The sequence below is a fragment of the Dendrobates tinctorius genome, unplaced genomic scaffold, assembly GCF_039654945.1.
Source record: "Dendrobates tinctorius isolate UK_male_01 unplaced genomic scaffold, ASM3965494v1 ptg000158l, whole genome shotgun sequence".
NCBI classification, from domain to species: domain Eukaryota; kingdom Metazoa; phylum Chordata; class Amphibia; order Anura; family Dendrobatidae; genus Dendrobates; species Dendrobates tinctorius.
In genome coordinates, this window is record NW_027361825.1 from 36,365,131 (window position 1) to 36,385,610 (window position 20,480).

Here is a 20,480-nt window from a genome sequence, read left to right on the forward strand (position 1 = left end):
GTAGTTTAAGTTAAAAATAAATATCTAGTGGAAAGTAGTCTTTAATTATCCACTGAAGACCTCCATACACAGTATCCATCCATCTATTTTTACTGCAGCGGCCCTCACATCTGCTGTCTGGGCCCCTGTATTCTTCAGATTCATCCTCCCCACTTCCACCCAATCCTTTTGTTTTCAGCAAAAGATATACAACCATCAGAGATTTGGGGCAGGAGCTTTCTCCGCTCCCATTAATGTAAAACATGAATGCTATACAGAACTGAACATTAGTTTATCGGGGGGGGGGGGGTTAAGTAGAGATGATGTTCAGCCAACAGCCGTCTTGGGTACGTACAGATATAGGATGCGAACAGATGGTGTGGCTGGTGGGATCATAACCTAACAAAAATCATGGCTTCTAATTGAAGATATAGCTCTACACTTATGAACGGGTAAACGTCAGAGCTCGAGTGTCGGTGCCCCCCTACGGTCACTGACCTTCAGAGCTTCGCTCTTCCCTTTGCCCATTTTGCTCATCATCCTGGCTTAACAAGGGCACAGTGCCTTCTAATATTGCATCATACCATTATCTCCTCTCTACAGTCCATAATAGTCTTTTTAGGTTCATTAGTTTGTGAATGGCTCTCAGTTTTCCTGTCGAAACTCCGAATGGTGTTGGCAGAAGGGAGAACTGAAGGCCTCTAGATCTGACGATGAGGTCAGTGCAGGAATTCGGTGACCAGGGCCATTAGCACCTGCCAGAAAGGAAGAAATTAAGTAGTCTGCCTTCACTTCCCAAAATTATCATAATTTGGCCTCTTCCATCACTTGGTTGAACTTGGACATTTTTTTGTTTCGCTCAAGAGAAGATCTGACTTATTCTGATCAGAATCATATCAGAGTGTCTTGATTTTCTCGTTCGCGGAGAAATACAAAAATAAATTCTCTACCCTCTCCATTTTGAGAGTTTATCAAAATGAGAATGCACTCAGATGTCATCAGTGTGGTCCGTTTTTTTTTTTTTTTTCACGGACCCATTGACTTGCATTGCAAATTTTCATCCGACCCTGTGATCAAAATCGGACATGTCTCTGATATTTGCCGCGGACCTCTCAGTCGGAGGAGAAAATTTGACATATGAATGAGGTCTTAGATTGTGTAGGGGTACACCACCATTTTAATAAGGAGAATGACCACGCTGAATTGTCAATTTATACACCTTTCTCAGGGAAAAACAGCTCTGAGTTTGAAGAAAATGCTCCAGAATTGCTATTTTAAGGGGAATGAAAGTATTTACTAAAACAGACATTTACGGAGCAGGAACAGATGCTTGTAAAATGGATAAATGCCCTTTCTGTGAAACATTATTGTGAGCCAACAATACATGCTGGGAGATTCCAGCTCTGAAGCCCATACGAAATACTTGATTATTAGACTTGGAGGTTATAATCTCTATTACTAATAAGAAGATGCCCTCTTCAGTCTTTTGCCACCAATGCTGCCTCCGTAGGTAATTGTTTTGTTGTTTTTTACCATCTTTTTTTTTATAACATCCTATAAAGGAGCACACTATAGAAACAAAGAAACAATAATACCGCTCACTAAAGGAGTCACCAATCATATACTGGTACCAGAGCCGTAACCACTGCGTTATCATGCAGATTACAGGATTTATTACGGTCGAGAAAGCCTAAATGTTGGTTGAAAAGTTGCTTTTTTGTATTGGTGAAGGAATAAATAATATGTACCGTATATGTTTTGCACTTTATTTGGAAGGCTATCAATGCTTCTTTCTCCAGCAATTTATCGGTTGTTCCTCTAACAATTATTCCATCATTTGTCCTTTACAGGATACAAGTGCTTTCCTCATCTCGAAGATCCTGTGACCTCCCTACCCCATTGTACATGCCACTAGTAAAAAGAAGCAAGATGGTGAAGTGCGGGTAGGTAGCTCATACACACAAGGTCACCACTTTTTGAAGTTCTGGAACTACTCTACTAATTCACCTTCCTGTCCTTAAGCTGACCATACGCATAACCTAAATATTATACTATCTCTCCAGCGTCGCTTGTATGACTGCCCCTTATCTGCCCAGGAGGGAATAAAGATCTATATAAAGGATCCTTTTTTCCTGTTTCTATAGGGGTTTCAGAGGGAGCAGTCAAACCTTGTCCCCATGTTATTTATGGCACATGAGTGGCTCCAGTACAGGTCATACATTCTTGGCCTAATAAATTACACCTCTGTTTGGACTTGAGATGCCAAAAGTGTGTGAGGCTATGTGCACACGTATGCAGAAAATTTCTGCTTCTAATCCAGACTCCTTCCCAGAAAACGCGCGTTTCATTTCCACGTGTTTTTGTGCGGTTTTTTTGCGTTTTTGCATAAAAACCACACGTTTTTGATGCGTTTTTTTCCGCGCGTTTTCTGACCCATCAAATATAGCAAAAACACGGACGTTTCCGCAAAATTAATGAGCATGCTGCAGTTTTTTACCTCAAAGCGTTTTTTTTGCGGGAAAAAACGTATCAATGTGCACAAATAGTGTGGAATTCATTTAAAATGAATGGGATGCTTCTTTTATGCGTTTTTGAAGCGTTTTGACCGGGACGAACGCTTCAAAAACGCGCAAAAAACTCTTACGTGGGCGCACAGCCTGTCAGTGACTCTTCCCCCGTCTTCCATTTGAAGGTAAACATGCATGTTTACCTTCCCTTATTAATGATGATCATTTTTGTTTATATAGGTTGTTAAAACTTAGCTTGTTTCTAAATGAAAATTTTGCTCTAAAGCCATAATATCTACCAGTTAGATGACAAAAGATCAGACTCCACTATGATCTCAAAGTAGATCTTCTCACTTAAAGAATTGGGGTCCCAGAGTACTTTGTGTAGATGGGGCAGTAGTGCATATGTGCGGCCATCACTTCTGCAATATAGCAGTGTTTGCACATTCTCTCACTCCATTCACACAGGAGACTTTGGGATCCCCATCGCTCTGACACTCAGTGATCATACAGTTATCACCTATCCATGAAGGGTAGGCCATATGTATTGTTTATAGAACAACCCCTTTAAGATTGAGGTAACTAATAGTGAAGTGATATTCTCATTTCTGAACAGTGATAAATCCTGTTTGGGTTTTCATGTTATAGCATGATTTCAGTCGGTCATACTGCTTTGTGCTCATGGCTTCGGGCTGTATATTATGCGTTTTAACGGGGTTATGTAGTCAGCTTACGTTTATGCTTTTGCTGTTTTGACTGATTCCTTTGTAAATCCATTATAGATTTTGGAAAGGTAGATAGGAAAGCAGAATGTGTTTTATTGGTGCCAGTAGCAGAGCATGTCACAGAAAATTAAAGGGCTTTTCCACATTAGAGGAGGATAGAGCGGCCAAGACTCCCACTAATCCAGTCATAAAGCTGGATACGTTTTCAATAGCTAAGTGTCAATACTTTCAATTGCCATAATAGGTTTTTCAACAACCTTCACGTGCTCAAAGATTTTAGTAACTCCATGTTTTTTCAGTGCCAAGGATCTTCGAATTGCCCAACCTCCACCATTTAGCCTGTAGTTGTCTACAAGATTTTATCAAATCTGCACATTGGTGGGAAAGAAACTATAGACAAGAAAGAAATTCCAAGATGAGTCCAAATGCAGTGGTAGTATCTGCAAGCAAGTGGTCAAGCAAAGTACAGCTGGCTCAGTAGGGCATTTTGTGGTCCCAGTTTTGTAGATTTCTATGGTGTTTTTATTACCTTATGGGACGGACACTTAAAATGGCCACTGACGTTTCATCAAACTTGCCGTAAATTAAAAGTAAGCGAAGTAGCTTTAATATATCCTATCAGAGAAATGTGCTTCTTTCTCCAATTATGATCCACTTCACCACCACCACCACTCTGCCTCATGGACTCTGAAAAACAGACACATTTTGTTTAGGCCAAAAGAGCGTCTCCCGGAGAGATCATATTACAGCTGCCTATTGAAGTTTATGGAATAATCAAATGAAAAGAATGGGTAAATACAATGCTGCTACTTTATAGTAAGTGCTTATCTCATCTTAATGCTGTATTCACAGCTACACCCCTCAGTATGACTGTTTAATGACCTCCTTGCTGCTAAGGCCTGTTTCACACTTCAGTTTTTTTGTGTCAGTTAAAACCCCCCAAAATGGCGGAAAGCAGATCCGTTGCTAACTGATGTGAACGGATGTCACCGGACCGTTTTTTTTTTTTGACGGATCCGATGAATGAAGATTTTTAAAGGGACCACAGCCCGGGGAGGAGAGAGAGTTTTTTCCCGTCTGTCTTCCTTCCTCCGGGCATGCGCACTGTAAAATGCGGATCCTGCAGCAAAAAAAAAACATTGCATGGTCCGTCCAGGCATGTCGGTGGATGCAAAAATTTCACGGATCCGAAAAAAACGGATCCAATGAATGGCCATCCGTCAAGATCCGCCGGTAATGCAACTCAATGGGGGGAAAAACGGATCCGGCAAAAAAAAATATGGCGGATTCGTTTTTTCTTAAACGGCGGATTTTGACTGATGGTCAAAAACGGAAGTGTGAAACAGGCCTAATTCTTAACGTGCTACAGAGAGGACGAGAGCTGGATTCCTTCATTATTGTGTGTGCTGTATGTGGGAGACCTTTATAAATTGATTTTATGGTTTTGGAAATGTGATGCAAAAAAAACCCCCTATTCTTTCCTCACTCTCCCCGGGCCCAGTGCTGAGTGTCCGCCGCTTCTCCTGTTGCCTGTTATTTTCTGCAGTCACTTCGACACCGCTGAAGCCAATAGCGGACTATCGGCGGCTCTGGCCAAGTTGACAGCACAAGCCACTGAGATCACTGATTGGCCGTAGCACTGTCAGTTTGACGTCAGCACTGCAGACAATGACTTACACCAGGAGCAGCAGTGGAGACTCTTTGCTGGACTTAAGAAAAGTTAGTATAGTTTATTGGGGCTTTTTCCTTAATGACCGGAGCTTTTTTTGGTTTTACGTTTTCGTTTTTCGCTCCCCTTCTTCCCAGAGCCATAATTTTTTTATGTTTTTGTCAATATGGCCATGTGACTGCTTATTTTTGTGGGACGAGTTGTACTTTTGAACGACATCATTGGTTTTAGCATGTCGGGTACTCGAAAACGGGAAAAAAATTCCAAGTGCAGTGAAATTGCAAAAAAAGTGCAATCGCACACTTGTTTTTTGTTTGGATATTTTGCTAGGTTCACTAAATGCTAAAACTGAATTGCTATTATGATTCTCCAGGTCATTACAAGTTCATAGACACCAAACATGTCCAAGTTCTTTTTTATCTAAGTGGTGAAAATTTTTTCCAGTTTGCTTTAAAAAAATAAATAAAAATTGTGCCATTTTCCGAGACCCGTAGCATCTCCATTTTTCTGTGATCTGGGGTTGGGTGAGGGCTTATTTCTTGCGTGCCAAGCTTTCCTTTTTAAGGACACCATTTATGTGCAGAAACAATATTTTGATCACCCATTATTGTATTTTAATGCAATGTTGCGGCGACCAAAAAGCGTAATTCTGGTTTCGAATTGTTTTTCTAGCTACACCGTTAAGCAATTGGGTTAATGCTTTTTTTTTTTTTTTTTTTTATTGATCAGGTGATTCTGAAAGCGGCAATACCTAATATGTGCATGTGTGATTTTTTTTTTTAATTTTTAATGGGGGAAAGGGGAGCTATTTAAACTTTTTTTTTTTTTCCCCTTCATATTTTTTATAACATTCTTTTTTAACTTTTGGCATGCTTCAATAGCTAGAAGCATCCACAACTCTATCGGCTCTGCTACATATAGGCGATGAGCAGATCGCCTATATGTAGCAGAATTACAGCATTGCTATGAGCGCCGACCACCGGGTGGCGCTCATAGTAATGCCTCAACAACCATAGAGGTCTCTAGGATACCTCAGGTTGTTATGGCAGCGCATTGCCGACCCCTGATTAGGTGACTGGGGTCTTCGATGCGCATATTTCTGGCCCGGCGGCCGGAAGAGCTGGTTAAATCCCGCTGTCAGCGTTTGACAACGGGATTTAACTAGTTAATAGGCACGGGTGGATCGCGATTCCACCTGCGCCTATTGCAGGCACATGTCAGCTGTTGAAAACAGCTTACATGTCTCGGCTTTGATGCGGACTCACCACCGGAGCCCTCCATTGGATGTACTATTGCGTCCAATGGCTGAAAGGGGTTAAGCTTTCTGCCACCAGAAAACCTCTTTTTTTTTTTTTTTTTTTTTAAAAAAAACCTTTTAATCTTTTCAGTGATTGCTAATCCATTTTTGTGCCTAATATTATAGGGACATGATTGCTAATAATTGGCCATATTGGGCTACCTAAGCAGTACCTCTACTTTTGAGGTGCTAAAAAGATATCTTTTCTATCTTAAAATATAGTTTAGCGTCGATCTCCAGAGGTAAACTTTGCATCACCTCGTCCGCTTCTTCTTCATGAGTCATGATGGCTCAGCCCAGTGCCATTTACTTGTTTTAAAGAGTCCCATCCCAGGTGAAATTACAGTGCCGTCCCAGTCTAATTTATGGTTTCAAACGGGTAGTCTGATAATATAGCATTTTTCTGTAATAGACTCCTGTCTACACCCGACTGCTGAGCCATCATAACTGCTCTATTTGACCTCCCATTAAGATGGGTAGTTATATAGTAATTTCTACATAAAACCAATGCTTCAAGCCCACAGCTATAACTTACATATAATTTTCTAACGTATAGTTCAATATATGTGACGTGAATGCTGAAAAAAAATAAAAAAGACCTGCAAAACCCAAATCCCCCAAAAAAGTGTATTAAAGGGTTCGACTCATCATCATTAGTGGATAAAATTGCAAAGTGCTCGTTAAAAAAAAAAAAAAAAAAAGCAACTTTGCAATTTACTTGTTAAAAATCCACTCCGCTCTCAAGCGGTTTTTGTTTTTTTTTACATGTTCTCCTAGGTTACCAGCCACCACTGCAGTCTAGCTGCGGTGTCTGTGCGTGCTCAGTGCACTTTTTAATAAAGTTTGTAAGCATTGTTCTGATTGCAGGTACACATGATCCGGTTGACAAATTTAGTGCCCTTGACCTCTATGTGCAGCAATCTGAGAGCACTGAAGATGAAATATGAGAAAATCCTTTCAGTACAAAAATATGATGTAGATTCACAATAGGAATGTAAATAAGTGTGTGAGGGGGATCAAGTAGATAAAAATCAACAGGACGTGCAACACATTCGACGTTCCGCTTCATATGCTTTTTACGGGGGTCGTTGAGTCTAGGAAGGGAAATGCTAGACCCCACGCCTATGTGAAGGGTATTTATTAGGCACTGTTTACAGTCATGGGTTCCATTGGCCTCTTGTTATTTTTTTTTCTACAAAAATGACACGACAGTGTTCTTGCCTTTAAAATACCCGAACCCTTGATGCCGATTCCATAGAAGCAACTGATGAGCAAGTCGATTCATGTTGCCCATGGTCAATGTCCAGTCCGATCTGTCTTGGCAATCAGTTCTTACTTCTGCATCCGGCATCCTCTGCATCTATAATACCTACTAGGTCCCACAATGTACGTCATGTTAGGCCTAGTTTACTAGTAAGCGCCAGAGGACTCCAGGCCGTTGGGCACAGAAGTAAAAACCGTCTGCCATGGAGGAACAAACTGGACGCTGGATCAGGGCAAGGTGAATCAAACTGCTCATCTCTAGCCACGACCCTAGCTTCCCCTATATGTGACTATATATTTTATGCCCCATTATTCTTTATTATGAAGCCCTTTGTGGTTATTCTTTGGCTGCTTTTATGTTTTCTTTGTTTTTGTTTTTTTTGCACGAGAATGCGAAGCTCCGTAAATAATAACCCAATGTTGGCGTGCCCCTTGCACGTTGTTATGCGATTTGCTTTGTCATCTTAACCACAACCAAATTACCTATTGGTAACCAAATACCCAGGTAAAAATGAAATAGACTTTTCCTCATTAAAGCATAATATTTTATTAATATCAATATATTAAAAACATTTTAAAAAATATAGACAGGTGTTGAAAAAGAAACGGACGCTGTGCCATAGTATGCATTGCTATCGGGAAACAAATCTATAGAACTCCAACAGATTTAATCACAATAGAGTCCCAAGAAAACAAGGAAGAAGCAGTGCTGTTATGGCTACTATATCTGCATACCTTGGTTTATTTAAAAAAAAATAAAAAAATAAAAAAATCCTGTTATGTTTCATGGGCTAAATATGTGATGACAATACTATAATGTTTTCCTATCTGGACAGTATTGGTCTGCACAATAAAATGTCATAATAGTGGAGCATATTTTACCTGCTAGTTGTTGAACACTTTGCCCTGACGCGCGTTTCGCTCTGCATCTTCAGGAAGCAGGGTTTTTTTACCCTGTTTTCTTGCGACTCTATTGTCATTAAATCTGTTGTAATTCTAGTGTCCCTCTTTTCCTTTTCAGCACTTGTCTTTATTATATTTTTTTAATGTTTTTAATTTATTGATATTAATAAAATGTTATGTTTTAATGTGGAAAAGTGTACTTCATTTTTACCTGGGTATTAGGTTACCATTAGGTAATTTGGTTGTGGTTATTATAGCATTTATTAAAGTACAACCCATTTATTAGCGTGAATATGACATTGAGTACAAAAACGTGTTAGAATTGCTTTATCTGCATATTACTTTACTATCTTTTTTTTTTCCCTTGCAGATTCATCTAAAGTGGTTTGGTCCCTCCACGGACATGCACAAGAGTGCTATTGCTTTAAGACCGATTACTTTATGTAACTTTGCACAGACACGGTCCCAATAATGGTTCTGCACTTTGGCTCTGCCAAGAACTTTAGTACGATTTTGCTCGATACGGATATTTATATCTGTATTGGAGCATGACAAGCTACAGATCCTACCAAAACGATGGAGTGGAGGCAAGTGGGGCATCCATGAGAGCGAATGATGTCATACGTGGTGTGGATTATTATCCACAGGGCCTGTGGGGACAGAACAGCAATGGGATGCAACACTCTACAGAAGTATCAAAGTTTAGTTCTATCACCCCGGCAATGCCGAAAATGGGTGTGCGTGCCAGGATTGCTGACTGGCCTCCAAAAAAAGAGACACCAAAAGAGGCGATGACCCCAAGCCCCTCAAGGGAGATGGAAGTGCCGAAAGAGTTCTACTCGCAAAGGAGCTTCCCAAATGGGCAACATTTCCAGAGCAATGGGGGCTCTCCAGGATTTCGAGGTTTTCATAGACTGTCGAGGAAGAGGTCTAAAGATGTCGAGTTCTTAGATGGTTGGCCAAGGTCTCCGGGCCGGACATTTATTACTCTTCGGAATAGAAGCAATAGCGAGACCACACTAAGTGAATGTGATGTGGATGTATCCTTGGAGCCCAGGGGGTCTAAACTAAGCAATGGTATGCCTCTCTTCAGAGAGTATGGGAGCACTTCTTCTATTAACGTGCAAGGTGTTTCCGAACAGAGTTTATATGATATGCTGAAAGACTTAAGAAATGAGAAACATGACAAAGGAAGTGAGTCACCAATGAGGGGAAGCGGCCTTCTTCACGAGGACTCAAGCGTTGCTTCGAATCTTCACTTGGCAGCAAGCTCCAGGACGGATCTTCGTAATGGACAATATCAGAGAGATGATTGTATGATAAAGGATAAGCAACGAAAGCGAGCCCCCAAGGGGGAGTCTAATGACACCTCCATCTTTCGCAAACTAAGGAGCAACAAAAGTGAGAATGAAATGGGTAAGTCCTACTTGGATCATGATGAAAGTCACAAACCCTGGATCTGCCCCAAATCTTTTGCCCATTACGATGTTCAGAGCATGCTATTCGACCTCAATGAAGTAGCCGCCAACAGAAATTACGTTGCCCAAAGGCGGAACACTACAACGGGAGCCTCTGCCGCATCCGCTGTGTCCTTAGCCGTTTCTAAAGCCTTCAGCCTGGGCAATATGGACCCAAGCTTCACCAGCACTGAAGACCTGAACTTTAAGGAGAACCTGGAGCACGACATGGGAGACAATAACAGCAATGACCTTCTCCTCAGTTGTCCACATTTCCGAAATGAGACCGGGGGGATGTCTGAGCGTAATGTCAGCTTTTCCAGGGCTGCATCTGATTCTCCGAATGGGACTGAAGGGGGAGTTTTGGAGCCCTCTCTCTCTATATACTGTACCAATGCCAGTATATCTGTTTTGGAAGTTTCCAAGGAAATGCAGAAGACACAAGGGAGATTAAAACACTACAGTATAGAACATGTGGATTCGGGAGCCCGCTATTTTCAAGACTACTTTCATGGGAAAGGTACAGGTCTGTGTTTTTTTTTTTCTTTTTTAATTTTTGCCTAATGGGGTGGTGAAGAATCAGAAAAAAATTGTTTTTTTCGCCCAATATCACGATCTTTATTAAAAAACTAAATTAGTAGCCTTTTAGATTTCACAATGACTACTGGGGGGGATCTTTGTAGACTCATGATTACGGTAATTAAGGTAAGCTAGAACGCTGGCATAAAATGCCGCAAGTCGCTATATTTTTGCACCACTCAAAAAAAATTATTGCAACTCTTGGCATTTACGTATTAATCCTGGCCAGCTACACCAATATAGGTGCAGCATAGGTGGGTCTGGTGTGTGGCTATTCCTGCCTTTTTCATTCATGAAAAGTTTCTCCACTTTCATGGCATAACTTACGATCTACCTGGAGTACATAGTCTAAAAATGTGATAATTGCAAGAATACAAATGTGTTTTTTTATATAATGATCGTAATGAGGGAATCTAAAATGGTTAAAAAAAAAAAATATAGACGCAACACAAAAACCTTATTTAAACAATACATCATTTTCTGATTATCGCTTTAGTGTTAAATGTGTTTTCCAGTCAAGGCCATCAAACATAAATTAATGAATGTTTTTACACCCAGCTTTTCCATCACTTTGTCTGTTAAAGGAAATCTATCAGAAGGTTTTTACTATGTAACCTGAGAGCAGCATGATGTAGGGACAGAGACTCTTGATTCCAGCGATGTGTCACTTACTAGGCTGTGTTTTGCTGTTTCGGTAATCTTCTGATAAAACAATGATTTTATCACTGCAGGACTAAAAGTCTCTGGTCAAACCACGCCCCCTACACTGATTAGCACTGTCAACATACAGTGCACGCAGAAAGCGGCTTATCGTTGTGTGCAGTGTTATACAGGGCTCAGCATTCTGAGCTCTTCTACATCTGCAGCAGAGAAAACTGATTCGAGCTCTGCTACATCGGCAGCAGAGAAAACTGTGATTCTATCAAAATGACAGCAAGCAGTCCAGTAAGTGACACATTGCTGGAATCATCTCATTCCCTACATCATGCTACTGTTAATTACAAAGCAAAAACCTGCTGACAGATTCCCTTTAACATGGATGCATCAATGTCACAACTACTTTTTCTGTCCATATGCTCACTTGCAACCCGTGTGTCTGATGAAGGTCTGCTTGTAGAGACCGAAATGCGTCATGTGTTACATTGGGTTCCAGAAATTAAATAGGCTTTCTGATTTGCACTTTGGCGTGCTGAGTTCTTCTTAAAATGGTTATTTTCACTGGGGGTTAAGCCTTTACCAACACTTGTCGCTATTGAAACTGCAAAAACGTCTTTGATATGACAGATTTGCAAGTTGCTCAGTGAAAGCATTACCTTCCACCCCAGAGGTCTCCAGATCTAATTACAAAGTCTCTCTCTGTACCTTGCAGCTAATTCTTTACTTTACCGTGGCGGGGGCTGCTAGGGACTCATCAGATTAATGCAAAACCAAGATGCATAATGTGTCTGTATGGCCTAATTAAGATATTGTCATCTTAATATCAAGCCTGCTTCCCATTAGCAGGAGACACACCGCAGGGATTGTTTCCATTTTTGTACGTGGTTGCTCTTGGGGGAGTGAGAACGCTACCTGTCAGACATCATAAATGACAGGACCAGGAGCTAATTTAGGGTGATACTAGAGAAGCCCTTCTTAGGGTGTATTCATGTTAGATTTGCACATTGTGGGGTCATGGGATTACTCTATAAGAGTGTCCTTCCATGAGAGGACCAAGTTGGGAAATCTCGGAAAAGAATGCCCAAATGCCAAGTGAAAGGGACATCTTGCAGATGTGCACTAAAGTGGCACCGGTCCCTTATTTATCTCACCGCCTTGAATAAGGCTGACCCAAATCAAAGGATGAGCGGTGAGACCCCCTCATGTGTGACCACTAAGAGAAGAACCTAAAGATTATCGAAACTGGTCTTGGTCCAAAAGCTGCTGGTCCAGAGCCCTGTGAACATCCTACTATCTGCCATGTTTTTTATAAGAATTTTAGTGCAACGTTCTTCATTCAACGTGGTGGTGGTCTACTAATCAGAAGAGTTGTAGGGAATGCCATAGATCATAGGTACATAGTCATCTGGACTACCGAGGTGGCTCCTGGGCCAAGTTCTTGGGAATCTTCTTGCTTCCCTATATTGGCCACCTCTCGGTTTACTTCTGTACATTAGTGCACTCGTGCACCTAGTGTGCCCCAGCCTAATACAATTCCCATTGATGGCTTGTGGCTGTCATGGCATGATGGGAATTGTAGTCTTGCACCAGTTGGAGAGCACTGCTATATACAGTGAATAAGCGCTGTTCACGCATTTCCACTACTGCTTCATTCACAGGAGGGGGGGGGGAATGTAAATCGTGACTGGTGGAGGTCGGATTCCCAATAGTCATATAGTTGCCACCGATCCTGCAGATAGGTGGTGGGTTATTTTCAGGAAAACATTAACGCCCACATTTTTGCTAGGGGATCAGGCAACAGTTGCGGACTGAGAAGCTTTGGGATTAATGTTTTGTCTTGGGGCAACATTGATCAGGGATCCAGAAAAGTCTAATAACATCCGAAATCTTTACCGATGTAACAAGACGTGAGAGCGATGCGATTTGTCTTCCCTGTTTAGCGATGGCTGTTACCTTTCTATATACCCTACAGGCAGCCGCTGCAGATGGCAGACTTCTGGAATATTTCATCCAGCTGCGATCATATTGGATTGTCGGGAACTCTCCTAGATGGAGAGGTTGCTGCGATCCCACTATTTCTGTGTGTTCATGTATTGTGGCAGAGTCTGTGGTTTGTTGATCAGTGTTCTAGATGGAAAGCATTGGTGATCCAAAAGTAGATAATTCTCCCTTGTGGTCAGAGGGGGTGGGTATTGTTACTCATTTACAAATTTATAATTTCCTGTCCTTCGCTTTCTTTACCAGAACACTGTAACTATTTTGGGATAGACGAGAAGTTGGGACCCGTTGCCGTCAGTCTGAAAAGGGACAAACTGGATGAAAGCAAAGACCATGGCCCACAGTACCAGTACAGGATCATCCTCCGGACCAGTGAAGTGAGATGAAAAATGGACTTGATGTGTTTCTATGATGATGCTACTGTTTACAGTAACTGATGCAACTAGTGCAATAAAAGAAACGCTACCCCCTACTCTTCCCCTCTTCCCCCTCCTCCTCCCCCCCCCTCTTCCTGCTCCCATCAAAGTTTTTATCCTAATATATTGCAGTCATCATATTATATAGCACTGTGTACTTACAATTTCTTATTTTCCCCTTCTACCCAGCTAATTCTTCTCTTTTCCTTTAGATCTGACATCATGTGATTAATAACTGAGGAGCTGAATCCTTCTAAGCTCTATGTATAGAAGCAGGAGGTTAATTTCTCTGTATGAGTCATGAGTCACTGCAAAAGTCCCTGGCAAGGGGAGTCAGGAGTTGAAGAGGGAAATGAATATTCCAGGAAAACGAGACTTCCTGTTTCTACATAGAGCAGAGAAGAGTTCTGGGTAGTAAGGCAAAATAAGCAATTATAAATACACAGTGCTATATAATATGATTGCAATATATTAAGAGCATAAACCCTTTGAGAGGAAGAGGAGGATTGCTTCCTTAATGATTGAAAGCCGATCTGCCTATAGATTGCATAATAAAAACTGCTTCCATTATTGGTCTGACCTCCTAATCTTGATCATGTACAGCTGGACTCATTATTTTAAAATTGCACAGATAAAACTTTTCTACAGTCATTCTGACAAAGATTTTTCAAAGAGAGCACACCAGCCCCGTCAGGTCTAAGATCGATTCAATAATGGACGCAGTTTGTATTGCAAAATTCAATGACAGATCTGCTTTAAAGGGAATATGTCAGCACATTTTTGCTATTTATTCTGACAGGGGTTTGATGAATGGGATCTCTGGGATGTGTCACTCAGCATCTTGCTGTAGTTTCAATACAATCAGTGTTTTATCAGCAGGAGAGTACTACTGCAGGACTATCTGTCACATGCCAGCTAGTGCAGCTAATCTGTTACCACACATATATTTTTGTAGCTTTCACAGTTCACACACGAATTTATGGGCCAAAAACCTGGCAGCACTTGACGCTTGTGTGGAGATTCTCTTACAGCCTGAAGTGTTGTCTTTAGGGGTAGACTTGCCAATCTCTCTTCTGCTTTCTACAACAGCTGGTGACCCTGAGAGGTATGATCCACGAGGACAGCGTGCCATCCACAGCAAAGCATGGTACAGTGCGGGGGCTACCTCTCAAAGATGTCCTTGAGGCCGTGATCCCTGAGCTTAATACTCACTGTCTGCGACTGGCGATGAATTCCTCAAAGGTCACCGAGCAGCTTCTCAAGCTAGATGAACAAGGGGTGAGTGTGTTTTTTAATTTTTTTTTATATTCCCCATGGTGAAAGTGTTACTATAATACGTGAAAGATTTATAAAACCTAAAGGACTGCTTTATTAATCCTTTATATCAGGGGATGTGCACAACATTATACCAGGAAGGGTGACATGCACTGAAAAGATGACGAGATTCTGACCTTCAGATCAGGAGACATAGGTTCAGTCTGTGATTGCGGTCTGTAAACCAGACCATGAAATATGGCCATCGTAGCCCGTCCTAGTAAATGCTTCGCCTAGGGTAAAGCCAACACAAATCTGCTGTAGATCCGTGTCAATTTCACAGCAGAATCACCATATGCTGTTGTGGACTAATAGACCCATCTTTTACCAGCTCTGCAGAAAACACAAGGTGGGGATCCTGTACTGCAAAGCGGGTCAGAGCTCAGAGGAGGAGATGTACAACAACGAGAGCGCGGGACCGGCCTTCGAGGAATTCTTGTCTTTGCTCGGAGAGAAGGTCTGCCTTAGGGGTTTCAGCAAGTACGCAGCTCAGCTGGACACGAAGAGTGAGTAGTCACTGCACTGTGTGGCCCGGACTAGATATGACGTGGTAGTATTGCTGGTTGCTACTAATCCAGTAATGTGGGGGTCTATATTAGGCTGCCTGTAATGTCATTGTAGTTTGTAAAGTGACCGATCTCTTGCATTCTCTTAGCGGACTCCACCGGGACGCACTCTCTGTATACCAACTACCAGGACTACGAGATCATGTTTCACGTATCAACCATGCTGCCGTACACCCCCAACAACCGGCAACAGGTAAGGACCTTGTAGAGGAAAATGAGCCCCCTTAGACATTGGATAAAACTCAGGCGAACCTGTCGATTTTAGCATGATTGGCGGACTTTTATCTAAGGTTTATGGAAGGCTCTCCAACTGTTTGGAAGTGAAGGGTCCAGATGGTTGCATTTCAGCAGACAATCCCTTATGCTGCCCTCGGTAAAGTCTGATAGCGGTTCTATCACTTGGCCGAGCCTTCCGGTGGGGAAGTTGGGTGAGATAGCAGTCAGCCAAACTATCATTTCTCAGAGAGCAATTTGATGTGTCTGTAGGGGCTTTATTCTTTTGCACAAGTGAGAAAGATTCAGATTTTCCAGGGGCTCTTGTTATTTACAAGATGAATCAACTCATGATTCATGTGGAGTTATTGCCTCAGGGGGAAGCTTGTTATTCCGAAATAATACTTCAACTTAGATGTATGACATTATGAACTAAATCTGGTTATACAACCTCAGAGACTTCTATGGCGGCGCTGTTGTACTTCTGTCAATTTCAGACACACGCCGAGGTTGTAGTATGCTACATCAGGTACTAGGCTGGTACATATCGGTACATCTTTTTCTACGGTACAGCTTGTCTACGCGGTGACATCATGTAAAAAATAATGCTATATATATATATATATATATATATATATATATATATATATATATATATATATATATATATATATATATATAAATATTATTATTATTATGTGTTTTTTTTTTTTTGTTAGAAAGCTTGGCAGTGTTATGTCTATACAGAGGTGATGTGAACATAGCCTTAATTCTACAGTGTTTTTCCGAAAATAAGACCTACCCCGAAAATTGAAAATAACCCCTAGCATGATTTTGCAACATTTTTGGAGTTTGCTTGAAATATAAGCCCTAGTTACAGTCAGGACCAGAGTTGTGGGGAGTGTGGGGGCAAATTGGTCATTTGTCCAAGGCCCTCACTCTTAAAGGCCCCAAGCATTTCGATTCTGAGGTTAAAACAGCTTATTGACCATGACCATGATGTCACCAAAGGTCTTTTAACTGCAGGAGTCTAGAGGAACTAAAGAGGAGACAGGCTGGTATGCAGGTCTGGCATTAGGTGGTAGGGGGGCAAACTCAGCAGTTTCTCAGGGTCCCTACTCTCTTAGGGGGCCCCAGCAATTTTATTCTGAGGGTTAATACTGCTTAAAGACCTTTGACATACCTGTGTGTGTGCAGTATGCGTATATACTGGTGTATGTTCTGTGTATGCGTATATATGCAGTGTGTGCGTATATATACCTCTGTGTGCAGTGTGTGCTTGTATATATCTGTGTGTGTGCAGTGTGTACGTGTATATATACCTGTGTGTTGTGCAATGTGTGCGTGTATATATACCTGTGTGTTGTGCAGTGTGTGCGTGTATACAGTCATATGTAAAAGTTTGGGCACCCCTATTAATGTTAACCTTTTTTCTTTATAACAATTTTGGTTTTTGCAACAGGTATTTCAGTTTCATATATCTAATAACTGATGGACTCAGTTATATTTCTGGATTCAAATGAGGTTTATTCTACTAACAGAAAATGTGCAATCTGCATTTAAACAAAATTTGACCGGTGCAAAAGTATGGGCACCCTTATCATTTTCTTGATTTGAACACTCCTAACTACTTTTTACTGACTTCCTGAAGCACTAAATTGGTTTTGTAACCTCATTGAGCTTTGAACTTCATAGCCATGTGTATCAAATCATGAGAAAAGGTATTTAAAGTGGCCACTTGCAAGTAGTTCTCCTATTTGATTCTCCTATGAAGAGTGGCATCATGGGCTCCTCAAAACAACTCTCAAATGATCTGAAAACAAAGATTATTCAACATAGCTTTTCAGGGGAAGGATACAAAAAGTTGTCTCAGAGATTTAACCAGTCAGTTTCCACTGTGAGGAACATAGTAAGGAAATGGAAGAACACAGGTACAGTTCTTGTTAAGCCCAGAAGTGGCAGGCCAAGAAAAATATCAGAAAGGCAGAGAAGAAGAATGGTGAGAACAGTCAAGGACAATCCACAGACCACCTCTAAAGACCTGCAGCATCATCTTGCTGCAGATGGTGTCACTGTGCATCGGTCAACAATACAGCGCACTTTGCACAAGGAGAAGCTGTATGGGAGAGTGATGCGAAAGAAGCCGTTTCTGCAAGCACGCCACAAACAGTCGCCTGAGGTATGCAAAAGCACATTTGGACAAGCCAGTTACATTTTGGAAGAAGGTCCTGTGAACTGATGAAACAAAGATTGAGTTGTTTGGTCATACAAAAAGGCGTTATGCATGCGCTGTGTTGTTGACCGATGCACAGTGACACCATCTGCAGCAAGATGATGCTGCAGGTCTTTGGAGGTGGTCTGTGGATTGTCCTTGACTGTTCTCACCATTCTTCTTCTCTGCCTTTCTGATATTTTTCTTGGCCTGCCACTTCTGGGCTTAACAAGAACTGTACCTGTGTTCTTCCATTTCCTTACTATGTTCCTCACAGTGGAAACTGACAGGTTAAATCTCTGAGACAACTTTTTGTATCCTTCCCCTGAAAAGCTATGTTGAATAATCTTTGTTTTCAGATCATTTGAGAGATGTTTTGAGGAGCCCATGATGCCACTCTTCATAGGAGAATCAAATAGGAGAACTACTTGCAAGTGGCCACTTTAAATACCTTTTCTCATGATTTGATACACCTGGCTATGAAGTTCAAAGCTCAATGAGGTTACAAAACCAATTTAGTGCTTCAGGAAGTCAGTAAAAAGTAGTTAGGAGTGTTCAAATCAAGAAAATGATAAGGGTGCCCATACTTTTGCACCGGTCAAATTTTGTTTAAATGCAGATTGCACATTTTCTGTTAGTACAATAAACCTCATTTGAATTCAGAAATATAACTGAGTCCATCAGTTATTAGATATATGAAACTGAAATAGCTGTTGCAAAAACCAAAATTGTTATAAAGAAAAAAGGTTAACATTAATAGGGGTGCCCAAACTTTTACATATGACTGTATATACCTGTGTGTTGTGCAGTGTGTGCCTGTATATATACCTGTGTGTTGTGCAGTGTGTGCGTGTATATATACCTGTGTGTTGTGCAGTGTGTGCGTGTATATATACCTGTGTGTTGTGCAGTGTGTGCGTGTGTATATATACCTGTGTGTTGTGCAGTGTGTGCGTGTGTATATATACCTGTGTGTTGTGCAGTGTGTGCGTGTGTATATATACCTGTGTGTTGTGCAGTGTGTGCGTGTGTAAATATACCTGTGTGTTGTGCAGTGTGTGCGTGTGTAAATATACCTGTGTGTTGTGCAGTGTGTGCGTGTATAATATACCTGTGTGTTGTGCAGTGTGTGATTTTGTACAACAATAAATGTGGATTATTGTTCATGGAAAGAAAAAATAAGACATCTCCTGAAAATAAGCCCTAACCTATGTTTCGGAGCAAAAAATAATATAAGACCCTGTCTTATTTTCGGTGTAACATGGTAGGGAAAAAACTCTCCATAATCCAGCACCGCACACCTGCTGTCACCTGTGACTCTGTAGTACAGAAATGGCTGTATATGGTGCATGCACTTACACTGTCTTAACCATCTCCGATATGACTAGTCAGAAACAAATTGGTCAGCAGAAGATTAAGTGCATGATGTCTGTTCTTCATCCTTTTTCAGCTCCTTCGAAAGAGACACATTGGAAATGATATAGTGACCGTCATCTTCCAGGAACCTGGAGCTTTACCTTTCACTCCTCAGAACATTCGCTCGCACTTCCAGCACGTCTTTATAATTGTCCGGGCACATGAGCCTTGCACTGAGACTGTCTGCTACAGGTATACATATGTATGATTTTTTATTTATTCTTTATATTGTCCTGCTTATACTAATGCCTCTTTACCTATTCCTCATAGAGTGGCAGTGACCAGATCCAAAGACGTCCCTCCCTTCGGTCCTCCAATTCCTAGCGGTGTCACGTTCCGTAAATCCGACGTGTTTCGTGACTTTCTCCTGGCTAAAGTGATCAATGCCGAGAACGCAGCTCACAAGTCAGATAAGTTTCACACTATGGCTACTCGTACACGACAGGAATATTTAAAGGACCTGGCCGAGAACTATGTAACCAATACTCCTATTGACACCACGGGTAAATTTAACCTGATCTCTCTGACTTCAAAGAAAAAGGAAAGGACAAAGGCGCGGGCCGGGGCCGAACTGCAGAGTTCAGGCGCCTTGTGTTGGAGGGTGATGGCGCAAGACTTTTCGCAGGCAGCCGAGACAGAGTGTGCATTGGGCATCTCAAATGAGTTCATGGTCCTGATTGAGACCGCCACTAAAGAGGTGGTCTTTAACTGTTACTGTGCTGATGTCATTGGGTGGACTCCAGAGCCATTATCCCTGAAGATCTTTTACGGCAGAGGTGATCATATATTAATACGTGCAATTGACGGGAATGCCGAAGATATCCGGGAAATTGTGCAGAGACTTAAGGTCAGTAAGCCTTCAATAAAGCAACGGTGTTGCGTAAATGCTGGGTTTGCTTTATTTGACCGATTGCTGAGTTAATCATGTAAATGCTGTTTGAGCGTACAGTAAATCAAACTCCATCAGTGGTGTTTGAGAGCTGTAACTTGCATCAATAAAGAAATCCATAACCTGAGAATGAAATGGAGGTTGTTGCATAATAGTGTTTGCACCGCAATATTGCGGCAACACAACCACAAAGCATAGAGAAGCTACCGAGCCCGTACCATCAATGCAAATCCACATATGTTTGGGAAAAATCACATTTTATGCAGAGATGGTTAAAAATTGCCTTTTTTCATCTCCTAAAGTGATGGCATATTTCTTGGGTAAGTCACCACTTTGAGGGGCCATTAACAATCCTGACAATGAAGGAGCTGCAGTTGCCGCCTCACCTTGACTTGAATGGAGCCATGTTGCATTCCTCGC

At 41.5% G+C, this 20,480-nt stretch overlaps 1 protein-coding gene across 5 annotated transcripts in view; it reads left to right on the forward strand.

The window, feature by feature from the left end:
* Positions 1 to 20,480, forward strand: part of SIPA1L3 (signal induced proliferation associated 1 like 3) — a 133,706-nt gene that overhangs the window by 72,827 nt on the left and 40,399 nt on the right. For 4 of the 5 annotated variants that reach the window (XM_073549321.1, XM_073549318.1, XM_073549323.1 and 1 more), the window contains 8 exons: positions 1,830 to 1,922; positions 8,714 to 10,326; positions 13,281 to 13,411; positions 14,540 to 14,728; positions 15,096 to 15,270; positions 15,420 to 15,523; positions 19,206 to 19,363; positions 19,442 to 20,018. In XM_073549321.1, the coding sequence (XP_073405422.1) occupies positions 8,892 to 10,326; positions 13,281 to 13,411; positions 14,540 to 14,728; positions 15,096 to 15,270; positions 15,420 to 15,523; positions 19,206 to 19,363; positions 19,442 to 20,018 (2,769 nt within the window). In that variant the 5' untranslated portion in view covers positions 1,830 to 1,922; positions 8,714 to 8,891. The remainder of the gene's footprint in view (positions 1 to 1,829; positions 1,923 to 8,713; positions 10,327 to 13,280; positions 13,412 to 14,539; positions 14,729 to 15,095; positions 15,271 to 15,419; positions 15,524 to 19,205; positions 19,364 to 19,441; positions 20,019 to 20,480) is intronic. The other variant, XM_073549322.1, reaches the window with a different exon arrangement.